The sequence below is a fragment of the Lissotriton helveticus genome, chromosome 7 (assembly GCF_964261635.1).
Source record: "Lissotriton helveticus chromosome 7, aLisHel1.1, whole genome shotgun sequence".
NCBI lineage: Eukaryota > Metazoa > Chordata > Amphibia > Caudata > Salamandridae > Lissotriton > Lissotriton helveticus.
The window spans coordinates 1,614,870,661-1,614,885,062 of NC_136068.1; the positions used below are offsets into that span (position 1 = coordinate 1,614,870,661).

The following is a 14,402-nucleotide window of genomic DNA, read 5'->3' on the forward strand; positions in this document are numbered from 1 at the left end:
GAGGTGCGCATAGGTGCTATATCATCTAGCGCAGTGGTGATAGCCGATTCAAATTCCATGGCGGCTAGACTAGGATTGGTGCTTTGGGAGATTGAAGGAGGGGAAAAGGATTTACTAAAAGCTGGCATGGTGATTTTATTCCATGATCTGCTTTTTTTCATCTTGCCTGGGCGGGTCGCCGGGGTCTGCGATCCGTTAATTGCGAATTCTATGATAGAATGGTCCGTCCAGAAAACGGAGTCACTCTGTGTTTTACCCTTTAACAGTCATATTTTGATTAATGTATGGTGGATTTTTGTTGTTTTGGTCTTAATTGGTTTAGATAAAAATGTCCTATTTTTCTAAACTAGGGTGGTGTCCATTTGTAGTGTATTCACTGTGTTACTGTATGTGTGCACACATGCTTTACACATTGCCTCTGAGATAAGCCTGCCTGCTTGGGCCAAGCTACCAATGGGGTGTGCAGGGGGTTGTCTAAGGGCATAACTACCTTAGCCTGACTAGCAGCAAGGGTCCGTATTTGGACAAATGTGCAAACCATTGCCAACTAGAGCCCCATTTATAACAGCCAGCATCTGCACCATCACTGACGCCGGTTATAGCGTGCCTGCAGGCCCTCCTGAGGTGACGCTCCACCAATGCAGGCTCTCTCCTGAAGAGAAAGCCTGGGAGCAAAGCCCGGTGTGCAGACTGACCCCTGGCTCTCAAACACCACTTGGGGCTTGGGGGAAGAGGAGTGCCTCTTTCTCTGGTGCCTCAGCTTCCTTTCCCTGGAGGATTTTGATGTAGGGCAATCTGGATCTTCTCCTGGCCCTGGACCTAGACTAAAACCCGCCAAACTTGCATAGTCCATAAAAAAGATTGGTCTCCGTCTTCTCAATGGCATTCAGATTCATCTGAAGACAAAGATTGCAAGAGAAGGAATTGTGCCTAGAACCTGCACACCACAGACAACTGGGTTTCTGGTGGGCATTTGTCCATCATACCTACTGGAGAGTTTAAACCCTGCCTTTTTCAATGAAGACAGTCCTTCAGCATTGCACCTCAGAAGACTTTTGAGAGAGTAAAACTGACCACAGATGAAGAGAGAAACTCTGGACTCATGTCAAAAGGCAAAGAAAATCATAACTGACCACCAGTGTTTACTATTCCTGATGAGATATTGCGAGCATAAAATTGGTAGCAGTGCGTTCAGAGGAGTATTTAGAGCCTAAAGTTGCTCCATCAATCCTGTTTTCACAGATGTAGGGCTATGGAGTAGCTTTAGTCTGGGTGAAGATTCAACATGTACGTTAATAAGATGACCAGTAATAAAGAACGGTTTAGATGTTATAGGAACAACTGTATGAATTTACTGTAAAATGTAATGAGATTCCAAAGCTATTGAAGGGGAAACCACAAGTATCTACAGAGACTGGAAACAAATAGTGAGGCAATTGGTAAGGTATGAGATTTAACACAGATTGCTTTTAAATATCAATATGAAATACACACAAATTACGGGAGAATAAGAGAGCCAGGCAAGATGAGAACATGGCTTGAACATCCTTTAGGATACCAATGCTAGGACAACTTGAACAGCTGAAGAGGACACTGTAAACCTCATTATTTGGAGGCTGCAGTTAATTATAACAGGAAGTAAGTTCCCATATTTGGGATGCTTAAGTCTCTCAAGGATTCAGGTTTGTCAGGGAGGCCCCTGTGTTATTCAACTATTGAGTTCAACTAACAGCTTCCAATGTTCAAATAAATAGACTAAATGTGTTGTTAAAGTGGTGTGGAATTGACATTAAATAAGAAATGAGGACCTTTAAGAAGTAGGATACTCCTGTCTTCAACACTCATTTACTTCACTAATAATATCCTCAAAAATCATTCATGGCCAGGTTCCAAATACCCAGCGGACTGCCTATCCCGCCATATTGGAAACAGCACTGTCAGCTTGCTAGATTGACTTAACTGTACAGCTTACGTCACAATATGTAATACCTTTCACTCATCTGTAAAAGCGAGAACACAGCCCTGAAGTAGAGCCCTTCCTTCTTACCTGGGGTTTTGATACGTTCTTCTTTAATTTGTTGAGTGTTTTCCTGTTGTACGGCTCCCCACCTGGTTTTATTTTCACCATAGTGTCCCCATTTTCAGTTTGAAGTTGTGGGAATGTGTGCAGCGCCTCCTGTGAAAAAAAAGACAATAAGCACAATTGTTAAAGGCTAATGGTTTTGTAACAGAATACCCAAGTATGTACTGTCTAGCAAGGCAGAATCTGTGCCGAGCAAGGATTCTCATTGTACTCTCATAATCCTAGCCTTCCATTTTTGCAAGTTATTTTTTAAAGTAAGTGATTATATATTAATTCTTTGAACTTCTTTGTCTGCTTTGAGCTACTGTACATAAAGAGATATCCAACCACACCTTTCCAGAGAAGATGGCAAGTACAGCAATACACATCAGGCAGCGGGTGTATATAATTTGCCCTGCAAATGATCTGTTAATTATACCAATAAGATTTCAAGTACACCTTTACATGGTACAATAGCATTCATCGCAAATATAAGTGGCTAAGAACAGGAAACAGCAGTAAAAGATCATATTACTTCAACCAAATATGTACTATATTTTACAATTCCCGTTTAAAAAAAAAAAACATGAATTGATCCACACAAACACATTTGTCCCTTAATAACTGCCTAATTTGAAATTAAAGCAATGTATTTGTAATTGGACCTATTCAGTCCTAGCACCTTTCATAGAAACGTGTATGAAAAATACCCTTTCCGTAAGCTGGAATCCTTGGTACCTTACTTCCAAGAACTACAGACCCATCTCTCTGCTCCCCTTCCCAGTGAAATCCATCAACGCCTGTGAGAAAGTGCCATCTTTCTTACCTTGGTATGCCCCCACTTTTTTCTGAGCTGCTGATGTGCTTTGACTGAGTGTGCCCTGGGTTCCTGCCAACCAGGTACCCAGGGCCTGTGTTCCTTCCCTAAAACTGTGTTGAAACTAAAACCCAATTGGGATCTCTGGCCACCTGTCAGCCTCTAGTAAATGGTGCACTAGGTACGCAGGGCATGGTGACCAGAGAAGACCCCTGTAGGCTGCAGCACTTATTGTACCACCCTCAGGGGCCCTGTACCCTGACACCCGCACACTGTCTTTGCAGTGTCTAAGTACAGAACTAACCAAAGAGTCGACATGGCACACTTCCCTGTGTGCCATGCCCACAAGACCCACTGCCCTGGCATACCTCAGTCACCCCTCTAGCTGGGTGCCCTATGGCAGTGGTGTGGGCACAGGTGCATGAGCCCTGTCCCCTACAGTGCCATGGGCAATTCCTGGGCACTGTAAGTGCAGTGATGCCATTAAGAGTATATGGTGCTGGGAGGTTGTCATTACGAACTCCACCGCACCATATTGGCTACACTGAAGACTGACAAGTTTGGTACCAAACTTCTCAGCACATTAAACCCACACTTATGCCAGTGTGGGATTTAATGTAAAATGCACCATAGAGGGCATCTTAGAGATGCCCCCTGAAACCTGACCTACAATCCACGTCTGGACTGAGTGGCTGCCACACAGCAGACAAGTTGCTGGACCCCTGGGTGGAGAGCCCCTCGCTCTCCTGGGCCTGCAACAATGCACATCCTGGGCGAGTTGCTAGGTCTCCTCCCCCAGGATGGGCAGGGGGGAGCTTCAAAGGCATGCCGCCTTTGTGAGCTTCTCCAGGCTACTTGCTGTACTCAGCAACTGGTCCCCACCAGTTGTAACCCCCACTCTGGCGGGAAGACTGGCGGGAAACCCTACGTCAGGAAGGGGGATGTGCCAGCCTGTGCCAACCCCACCCCTCAGGTGGGAGAGGCGAGGTGAAGCCCGACCCCAGGCTCCGGCCATCTTGAAGATGGGGAGCCCTATTCAATCACAGCTAGGCTCCTTCCCCCCCTTCCACAGGAGAGGAGCATGCTTGGGGGTGTACCCACCCCAGGACAGGGACCCATTGGTCCCTGCCCTTGCCCTACCTGTAACGCTCCTAAATTCAGTATTTAGGGGCATCCTGAACATTCCTTTCTCAGATCCCGATAAGAAAAAGAAGAAAGAAGATCAAGAAGAAAAAGACCCGCCGTGCAGCTCCTAACAGGACGACACCAACTGACTTGGCCCCAGTCCTAACGGCCTGTCAACCCTGGACCCTGCCCTGCTTAATCCCGGCGACTCCTGCGGACAGCAACCTTGGGACACCCGGAGGACCTGCCTGCCTTGACCCTCTGAAATACGGGGACTCCCATAAGCAGAGGCTCTGCTTCAACAGCAACACCCCGGTGCCAGCCAGGAAGCTCAAGACCAACCCACTCTGCACCGGCCGAGCCCGAGTGATCCAAGACCACGAGGACGTCCCCCCGGCGACTGGGACCTGAAGTCCAGTGCCCAAAGACCCTCCTCAACGAACCAGACGACGCCTGCAGACTCAGAACCAGGGGCCCCTCCAACAGCGACCAGCTGAGGGTAAGCTTTCCCAACACCCAAAGACACCCCTGCACCAGGCGCCCTGCAGCCCCCTGTGCCTTCCTTTGGGGTACCTACCTGTGCTCCAAGATCCCAACTTACCTCTCGAAGTGGTGGTCACCCCTGAAGAGTCTCCGTCCCTGAGCCTGCAGCCTTTGTTCATTTTTTACCTTTCCCATTGAATAACATTGAGCGCCCAACGGCTCAAAAGCACCCTGCACCCAGCCGCCCGAGTGCCCCTGGCCGTGCAACCTTTGCCCTATCCTACTTTCCCATTTGCCCTAAGCAAGTGACCAGGAGCCACATGGCCTGCTAGCCAGCAGCCACCAACCAGAGGCCCCCTGCCCCATATTGGATAACATTGGGCCTAACTACCTCTGCACCCGGCCGCCCCTGCGCCCCTGAGGGTGAACCAACTGTACCTACCTGACCCTGGGGGACCCCTGAGTCTATGCCCGGGAACCTAACTTCACCAGTCGGGTACTCACCTGGAAAACGGTAACTCACTTACCTGCCATCGGATAACATTGACTGGTTTGACTCGAAAAAGTGTGACGTTTTGGAAACTAAAAATATTCCCATAAAATCAACCGTATTCCGAATTCCGAAGTACTCACCTTTGATCAGGAGAGAAGCCAGTACTGCATCTTGTAGCCCAGTACTGAACCGCAAAAGTGATCCTAGCCGGGTTTACTAATAACTTGAATTTTCTCCATAGGAATCCATTGTGTGCTCTTCTGTGAAATTTCTTCGGTCTCCTTTTGAAAACTTGAAATATTCTTTAAAAATCATACCAAATACTGAAACGTAATTACTTACCAGTTTTTGGTTGAGACCCCAGTGCTGCACCTAGGAGCCCAGTACTGGATTACAAAAGTAACGAGATCGTACTTTAACTGCAACTTGAATTTTCTCCCATTGGATAACATTGCCAGATTTTCATTGAAAAGTATGAACTTTTAAAAAAGCTTTATATTCCTTAAAAATTACTGCAATAACTAAAATGTTTTTACTAAACTGTGTTCAGCTTAGGCCCCAGGACTGGACCTAGGATCCAGTCCTGGAACTACCAAAGTAATCTACAAAGTAATAAACTGTATTTATATAGGAAAACCCATTGAGCTCAATGCTAAGGAAATGCTACTTACCAGTGTGCGTCTGTTCTTGGCATGTAGAGCTGCAGAGTTGCACACTGTGCATAGATCGACACCTAGTGTTGGGCCCGGATGTTTGCAGTTTGTTGTTGTCCTGAAAAGTTCTTTGGAAGTCACGAGATAGGTGACTCCTCCTTAGGGCCACATTGCGCATGGGCATCGGCTCCATCCCCAGATTGTTTTTCGCCATTAGGGAAATGATGGAGCTTTGCAAGAAAAGGAAGGATGCTCATGTAATTTGTAGCTAATTAAGATAATACTGGAACAGACAAGGGTAGCCGGGGAGGCGGGTGGGCGTGTGCAACTCTGCAGCTCTACATGCCAAGAACAGATGCATACTGGTAAGTAGCATTTTCCGTTCGAGGCATATGAGCTGCAGATTGCACACTGTGCATAGATTGTATAGCAGTACCCACTCTCAGCGGTGACCACCCCTATCTGTTTAAGTAGTTTGGAATAATGTTTTGAGAACAGCCTGGCCCACATTAGCTTGTTGTTTTGTTTGCACATCTACACAATAGTGTTTTGTGAATGTGAGCGGTGTAGCCCATGTAGCTGCTCTGCAGATGTCACCTAGGGAAATGCTCCCTAAAAATGCCATTGAAGCTCCTATCTTTCTGGTAGAGTGGGCTTTAGGAGGAACAGATAGCGTACGTTTAGCTTTGTGGAAGCAAATCTGTATGCATTTGACAATCCATCTAGCTATCCCAGATTTTGAAATGGGATTACCCTTGTGTGGTGGTGAGAAAGACACAAAAAGTTGTTTTGAAAGGGTTGTGTCCTTTCTATGTAGTATAGCAACGCTCTTTTGACATCTAATGTGTGAAGAGCTCTTTCTGCTACTGACTGTGGTTGCGAGAAGAAAACGGGCAGTTCCACAGATTGATTGAGATGGAATGGAGAAATGACTTTAGGCAGGAATTTCGGATTAGTACGCAGAACGACCTTATTTAGATGCATTTGCAAAAAGGGTTCTTGAATGGTTAGTGCTTGTAGTTCACTAACTGCGCAGAGAAGTAATAGCTAATAGGAACGCAACTTTCCTTGTTAAAAATTGTAATTCACATCTGTGTAGGGGTTCGAAGGGAGGCCCCATTAGCCATGTGAGAATAACGTTTAAATTCCATACAGGTGAAGGTGGTAGTGTGGGAGGAATTATTCTTTTAAGGCCTTCCATAAAGGCTTTAATGGCAGGCACTCTGAACAGAGATAGATGTTGTCTGTTTTGCAGATATGCTGCTATTGCAGCAAGATGTAGTCTAATAGACGTATAGGCTAAGTTACATCTTTGAAGATGCAGTAAGTAACCTATGATGTGTTGAATAGTCACATCTAAGGGATTAATACTGCTGTTGTGACAATATATCGCAAATCGTTTCCACATGGCCGCGTAACATGCCCTAGTGGTAGGACGTCTAACTTCTTTAATGGCCTTCATGCAGTCTGGAGGAAGGTTTAGATACCCAAATTCTAGGACTTCAGGAGCCAGATCGCAAGGTTGAGCTGGGCTGGGTCCGGGTGTCTGATTTCTCCATGGTTATGTGTTAAGAGGTGTGGAGACAGGTGTAATTTTTGGTGTGGTACTACAGACAGTTGTAGCAGTGTGGTGTACCACGGTTATCTTGCCCACGTTGGAGCAACTAGGATGAGGATCAGAGAATGATGCTGTAGTTTGCGTACTACTAGTGGCATGAGTGGTAGAGGTGGAAAAGCGTACTCAAATTTGTTTGACCAATTCATTCATATCGCATTGCCTTTGGACAGTGGGTGTGGATATCGGGCAGCGAAGCTTGGGCATTTTGCGTTTTCGTGGGTGACAAACAGGTCTATCTGAGGTTGTCCCACATCTGAAAGAATGGCTGAAGAACTTGCATATGAAGTTCCCACTCGTGGGTCTGTTGGATTTGACGACTTAACAGATCCGCTATAGTATTTCGTACTCCTGGGACATGTTGGGCTAGAAGGAATATGTTCTGAGGTATAGCCCACCTCCATATATCCTGTGCTAGTTGAGATAGTTTTAAAATAGGTTCTCTGTGCACTCGTGTTTATAGACGATTTTAATCAAATTCGTTTTGTGCTGCTACATACGTTGCACTTAGTCACAGTGCCTTGCTATAAATTGAAAATGGTTGGATCAGGAAAAACCTTTTCCATAGAATGTGTGCAAAAAAAAAAAAAATTGAGGATATCCTTCTAAATTGATTGATGAATCTATCATGAAAGTACAACAAATGGAAAGGAAAACACTCCTGAAACAAAAACCTCAACTAAAAGAAAAATTCAACATTTGCATATTGAAATACTCAAAGGAAGCCAATCAGATTAAGAACATCATTAAAACATCATTAAAAAACACTGGCATATCATACAAAATGAAAGCGATCTTGACTGCATTTCTAGAAATAAAACCATTTTTGCGTTCCAAAGATCTAAGAATCTCAAAGAATTGCTAACCAAAAAGGCCTCCATCTCACCACATGTTAAATTTGAAGCAATGCAAATTTGCGGAAATTGCGTACATTGCCATAATGCTATCAAAGGAAGTGACTTTCCACATCCTACTAAAGGGTACAACATCAAGCTACAACATAATAGTACATGTGACACAAAAAAACGTTGTCTATGCTATAAAATGCCCGTGTGGCCAAATATATGTTGGTATAACGGAAAGGAAAATAAAAATAAGGTTGACTGAGCATAAAAGCAATATAAAAAAGAGAAATGAAAAGTCATCAGTAGCCATGCATTGGCTGGAAGCTGGACATAACGTCGCACAACTCAGATTCACCATACTAGAGCAAATGAAAAGCTACCCTGGAATTGACCCACATAAGAAGCTGCTCAAATTAGAATATTTTTGGATTAAGAGATTGAATTCTCTACAACCCACAGGGTTAAATGACCGTATTGAATTTACCTGTTTTTTATAAACATGAATTATCATATGTAATATTTTTGAAAATTGCGAGACAACATAATTTGTCTATTATTCATTCTAAGTGGCATTTGTTTTTTTATATAGGCACGCGATGGTATACTCATTTGGTTAAATACATAAAGACATTAAGATTATTTTTCATGGTGTAAAGGATAACTGTATAGCACCGTACTAACTTTCATTAACATTGAAATTAGCTCCTGAGAAAGTACCCCTTTAACAAACTCGATCACGTGATCGCTACACGTCACGTAAAATACATAGAGCACTACGTAACATCAAACACAGCGTTTCGAAAACAGACTCGCGGTTGATACTATTCCCGAGGAGGAACACATTGAGAACCGATTTTAAGACTCTAAACGGTAAGCCAGAAATAATATTTGCATGACATTACGTTTATGCATGATAAAAACAGGTGGCTTTTTAAGATTTGACATTAAGAGCGTTGAACGTAGTAACAATATTTCCCTCTTAACTTAGGAGCGGGCCGCCACCATAACATCTGTTAATAAAACTCTTGTTGACAACACAACGTACCGACGGGTACGAGATAATCGTTTAAACATAATGAAGATCGCCATAACTTATCCTTGTTTCATTACAGGTCGATAAGCCTTTTCAATTTCATTCAGTCTTTGACAATCAAGTATAAGAAGAAGTATGAATAAAAATACATAAGCATCATCATTAACTATTGGATTTAGTTTGGAAAAAGTACACTACAGAAGTGATAAGGAACGAAGGCAGTTCCAAGAAAAAGTGCGCACATTCTATGGAAAAGGTTTTTCCTGATCCAACCATTTTCAATTTCTAGTTGAGATAGTTGCAGGGAGTGCGTGCCTCCTTGCTTCTGTATGTAATACAATGCTGTCATGTTGTCTGTGCGGACTAACACCGCTTTGTTTTCTACTTGCTTCTGGAAAGCTTTTAGTGCTAGGAATACTGCTAGTAACTCCAGATGATTGATGTGGAAAAATTTTTGTTGCGGTGTCCACCTGCCTTGCATGGTGTGTTGCAGCAGGTGGGCTCGCCAGCCGGAGAACGATGCGTCCGCAGTTAAGATTATCTGGGGAACTGGCTCTAGGAACGGTCGTCCCTTGGAAAGGTTTTTGGTTTTCCACCACTTCAGAGAGCAATGAGTTCGACCGTCTACCAACACTAGGTCTGTTAAGTGACCGTGAGCCTGGTTCCATTGACGTGATAAGCACTCTTGTAGCGGACGCATTTGAAGTCTTGCATGGGGTACTATGAAGATGCAAGAGGCCACCATTCCTATGAGTTGCATGAACACTCGTGCTGGGAGGGAGTGTTGTAGCTGAAACTTTGTTAGGAGATTTTGCATGCTGGCTATCCTTGCTGGAGTGGGATAAGCTAGCGCTGTTGAGGTGTTTATTGTGGCACAAAGGTACTGTTGTAGTTTGGATGGCTGTAGATGAGACTTGGTGTGGTTTATTGTGAACCTCAAGTTGTGGAGCAGCTGGATGGTGGCATGAGTGTATTGATTGCCCTTGAGGCAGTATCTGCGGCGTCCAGGGCACAACGAATGGAGGTATTAGTAATATTTTTACCTTCCTGTGTAAGTTTGTTAGCTCTGTGTTTATATTTGTCTGGTCAGTTCTGCATTATGGACTCTAGTTCATCATAATGTGCCCTGTCATATGTTGTCAGCAAGGCTTGGGTGTTGGTAATGCGTCAGATGTTAGCTGCTTGTGCCGCAGTTCTTTTGCAGGAGGAGTCAAGGAGCTTAGAGTGTGAGGGCGACCCTACAGACGCGGAGAAACAGGAGAGAACAGCAGTGCTTCTAGTCGCCCCCCCCCCCCCCCTGCTGCCACCGGGTTCTAACAAGACCTAACAAGAGCGGAGTTGCAGCCTTTTCCAGGAGTGTTACGAACGGCCGCCTGATTCCTCACAAGGTCTGTGTACAAAGCGTCTAAAGAGCTACTGCCGCCCAAAGACTTCTATTTCTCACCGGCCAGATATTATCGACATTGTCTCCACTGCCTAAAATGGCGGGGGCCATAGCAGGAGCAATAAATTCACCACCACCCCAGATGTCTGCATAGCTGCATTCCAACTAGATCAAGGGTCGCACAAACGGAGATAAGTCTCTCTCCTCCCTACCAAGCAGCAACCAGGAAGCACCAACATAGAAGCAGGACTAACTCGACCTGCCCTCAACAGAAAAGGAAATCGATCTCTCCAAAAAAGACAACAACAGACAAAGGACTAAAAAAACCCTGACCTATCTACTCTCTTGTGGCAGACATCTTGACCAGCCCAGAAACTTCAGAAACTTCAGAAACTTCAAAGAGGTATTTTTTATCACCCCACATCACATATGTGAAATCACCCCAGATCACATATGTTAAATCTACCCTGTTCAAAATTGGCTGGGGGCATAAAACGGGAGCAGTTTCTCCTTAAAGTGACCCTACCCTAAGAACTGGTTTCCTTTAGTCTAATCTCCTCTTATAGGCAGCGCACTTTATACATCCATGTATTTACAACTCAGGTGATAGAGTGTCCTTATTGTAGTACTATACTGCCTCCTGTAACCTGGTTATTTCTTAATGGGCACCAAACTCACTTTACAACGATCGCTACCTCATATATAACCTGATGTTAACACCTAAATCTTTTGCCTGCACTTCATCAGCATTACCAGTGCAGAAAGTGAAGCTGTCCCTCTAAGGCACATCACCAACAACAAAGAAAGAACTACTACCCATTATGTTATCCCTGGTGGCCATCTTGGACTAGTCCTCCACTGGTGCAGCCATCTTAGACTAGTCACCCACACCCACCTCCCATACCTAAGACCACTTAGGCTACTGTCCCTCAACCTCACAAACGTCACAAACTCTCTCACGTACACCCCCCCTTTTTTTCTTTCGTCGGCCTACGCCTCCTCCACCATGGAACGCACAGGCGAGCACGCTTACAAAATTAACTACCCACCAGGGCTCTCCAAAAAAAACGCTAAACGTTACAAACACAACTTCCTGAAGGCTCACCCTGAAACACCGTGTGTGGACACCTACTTCTCACAGATCAATGGAGCCACGAGCACTGATATCATCTTCCACACTCTGCGTAGAGCACAGTGGAGGAAAGCGCTTCTCTCCATTCTCACTAGTTCCACCACCAGTAAAACCGCTCACAGCCTGACGCTCTCTATCACGCCATCCCAAGTTTTCCCCGGCAGAGCCACCATTATCATCTACAACAATGGGATCATTCTATTCCAAGCCACAGATAGGAATCTCGACCGTCTTGACCACCTTTTCCCTACTTTCCTAGATCACATTACCAAAATGCGGTCCCCCACCTCGCACACACCAAGATGCACCACACCCCCCAACTCCATGCCCCAACATAACCCACCCTGCCCATCTCACCAGCGGAAGGACACACCCCCCACCCACCCCCAATATAACCCACCCTGCCCATCCCTCCAGCGGAATGACACACACCCCACCCATCCCCCCAGTGCTATAGTTAGTCAAACACCCAACGTAACACCTCCACACCCCTCACCCACTGACGATAATCGTCCCCCTTCCCACATCGCACATACCCACACCCTCTCTTCCACCCACTCCACACCACCCCACTCCACTCCACACCCCGCACCCATTGTCGAAGATCACTCCACCCACTCAACTCCACCCCACTCCACTCCACTCCTCTACACTCCACTCCACTACACTCCTCACCCCGCACTCATTGACGACGATCGTTCCCCTTCCCACATCACACATACCCCCACCCTCCCTTCCACCCACTCCACACCTCCTACGAGTCTCGCGGTACCCACAACGGACCAGAGCATATCTCCCCTCCTACGCGGCAGTTGTCTCTCTCACCCTATCCCCCGCCCATTCTCACTCCTCACTTCCCCACCCCCCCAACCAGACACACAGAGCTCACCACCCCTCGCTCCTCAACATCCCCCCCTCTTTACCCCCCCATACTCAGCCCCCACTACCTTGCTGACACCCCTATTGTCTTCAGTCTTCACTCATCCCATAACTCTCCGGCGTCGCCCCCCAACGACGTCCCCGCCCTTACGTCCCAGCCGACCCATCCCTCACCCACACCCCTCGCCCACACTCTCTCTCACCCATCGAATACCACCCCACTCCCTATTACCGCAGAACACTCCACTGACACTGGCACACCCCACCCCCCTGTCCCCAGCTCGCATTCCAGCTCCCTATTCAACAACCTGCCTACGGCCCTCATCTCCAACGCTAGCCCCAACTCACAGCTCGACCTGATTTTAACAACGCTCCTACAAGTCAAAGACGAGCTCCACACCATCAAAGAACTTCTCCACACACACCCCAGACAACACCGACCTACAACCAACACCTCCGTATCCAACAAAGGCCACACCCTCCGCACAGGCCCTCGCTTTCAGCTCGCCCCAGGGGTGAAACGGGTGGGCTCACACTCTCCGCGTTGGCCCACTATCCCCGACCGCAACAACATACACCGCCCCCGTCGCGCTCATAACTCCCTGACGGTTCATGACTTAGACACCCTCCTCCGCTCATTTGGCCCTGGCCCGGTAAAGCGCACATCGCCCTCACAACTCCCCATACCCACAATTCTCTCGAATCCCATTAGGCACCCAACGCTAAGCAGCAGATGCTCCATCCCCAGCAATCTCAGAAAAATACCCCTCGCGCTAGAACACTCGACCACCCCTCTCACCCCCAGACTCAAATGCATCCTACTCAACTGCAGATAGGCCCAGAGGCACTCCTCCAACATTGCAGATCTCGTCACATCAATGGATCTTGACCTAGCCATTTTGACGGAAACATGGTTAACTGAAGCCTCCACACCTATCATGGACATATTAGTCCCCCCCAATTACCACATAATTAGACTTGACAGAACCAGCAAGACGGGCGGGGGAATCGCATGCATTTTCAGGAGCAACCTCTCGGTTGCTAAATTAACTTCCCCCTCCCTCACGTCTTGCGAACTCATCTGTCTTGATATCTCCAGCGAGGGCAAACCAGTATGTGCTCGACATCTCATCTATCACACGCCTAGGGACAACCTCATCTTCACCCATCAACTCATGGACACGATCTCATCCAACGCTGGTCGGCAGATCCCGCAAATCTACCTGGGTGACTTCAATCTCCACTGGAACGATCAGAAAGACGCAGTGGTGAATAGTCTCAAATCTTTCCTTGACGCGTCTAACCTCACCCAAATATGCAACAGCCCAACACACGACAAAGGCTCCGTACTTGATCTCATCATCGCCAAAGAAGACTCCACCCAATTAGGGGCAATCCAACCTTGTGATTGGTCAGACCACCACATTATCACCTTCTTCATCAATGAAAAGGTTAAACCTGTCTCGGCTCAACCCACCAAATCTAAGATCTGGAAAAGGGACATGAAGAACCTTAACCCCAACTCCCTGCCTCCCCACCTCACCAATAGCCTCCTTCCCCCTCCTGGCACCTCTGATGTTCAATCACTGACTGACCACTACCTTGACTCTATGAATTCAATAATCAATGAAACCGCCCCACTGCAACTAAAGAGAGTCTCCACCAAGATCTCGAACCCTTGGTATGATGGCAGACTCAACGAAGACAGGCGTGCTATGCGAATGGCAGAACGCACATGGAGATCTATCCCCTCATCACGGCATCGCAAAATACTTAAGAGCAAGAGAAATGCCTACTTTAGGAAAATAAAGCGCGCAAAAACTGATTTCTTCAGCCTTCAGCTGGACCAAGCAAAAAACAGACCAAGAAAGCTGTTCGAAC

General features: G+C 46.5%; 1 protein-coding gene and 1 long non-coding RNA gene across 2 annotated transcripts in view; one reads left to right on the plus strand and one right to left on the minus strand.

Annotated features, from left to right (window-relative positions):
* LOC144770605 (uncharacterized) overlaps positions 1-14,402 on the plus strand; it is a 186,605-nt gene that overhangs the window by 138,117 nt on the left and 34,086 nt on the right. The window lies entirely within an intron of this gene.
* PRR12 (proline rich 12) overlaps positions 1-14,402 on the minus strand; it is a 602,934-nt gene that overhangs the window by 100,815 nt on the left and 487,717 nt on the right. The window contains exon 12 of the mRNA XM_078655282.1: positions 2,048-2,176. Coding sequence (XP_078511408.1) covers positions 2,048-2,176 — 129 coding nt within the window. The remainder of the gene's footprint in view (positions 1-2,047; positions 2,177-14,402) is intronic.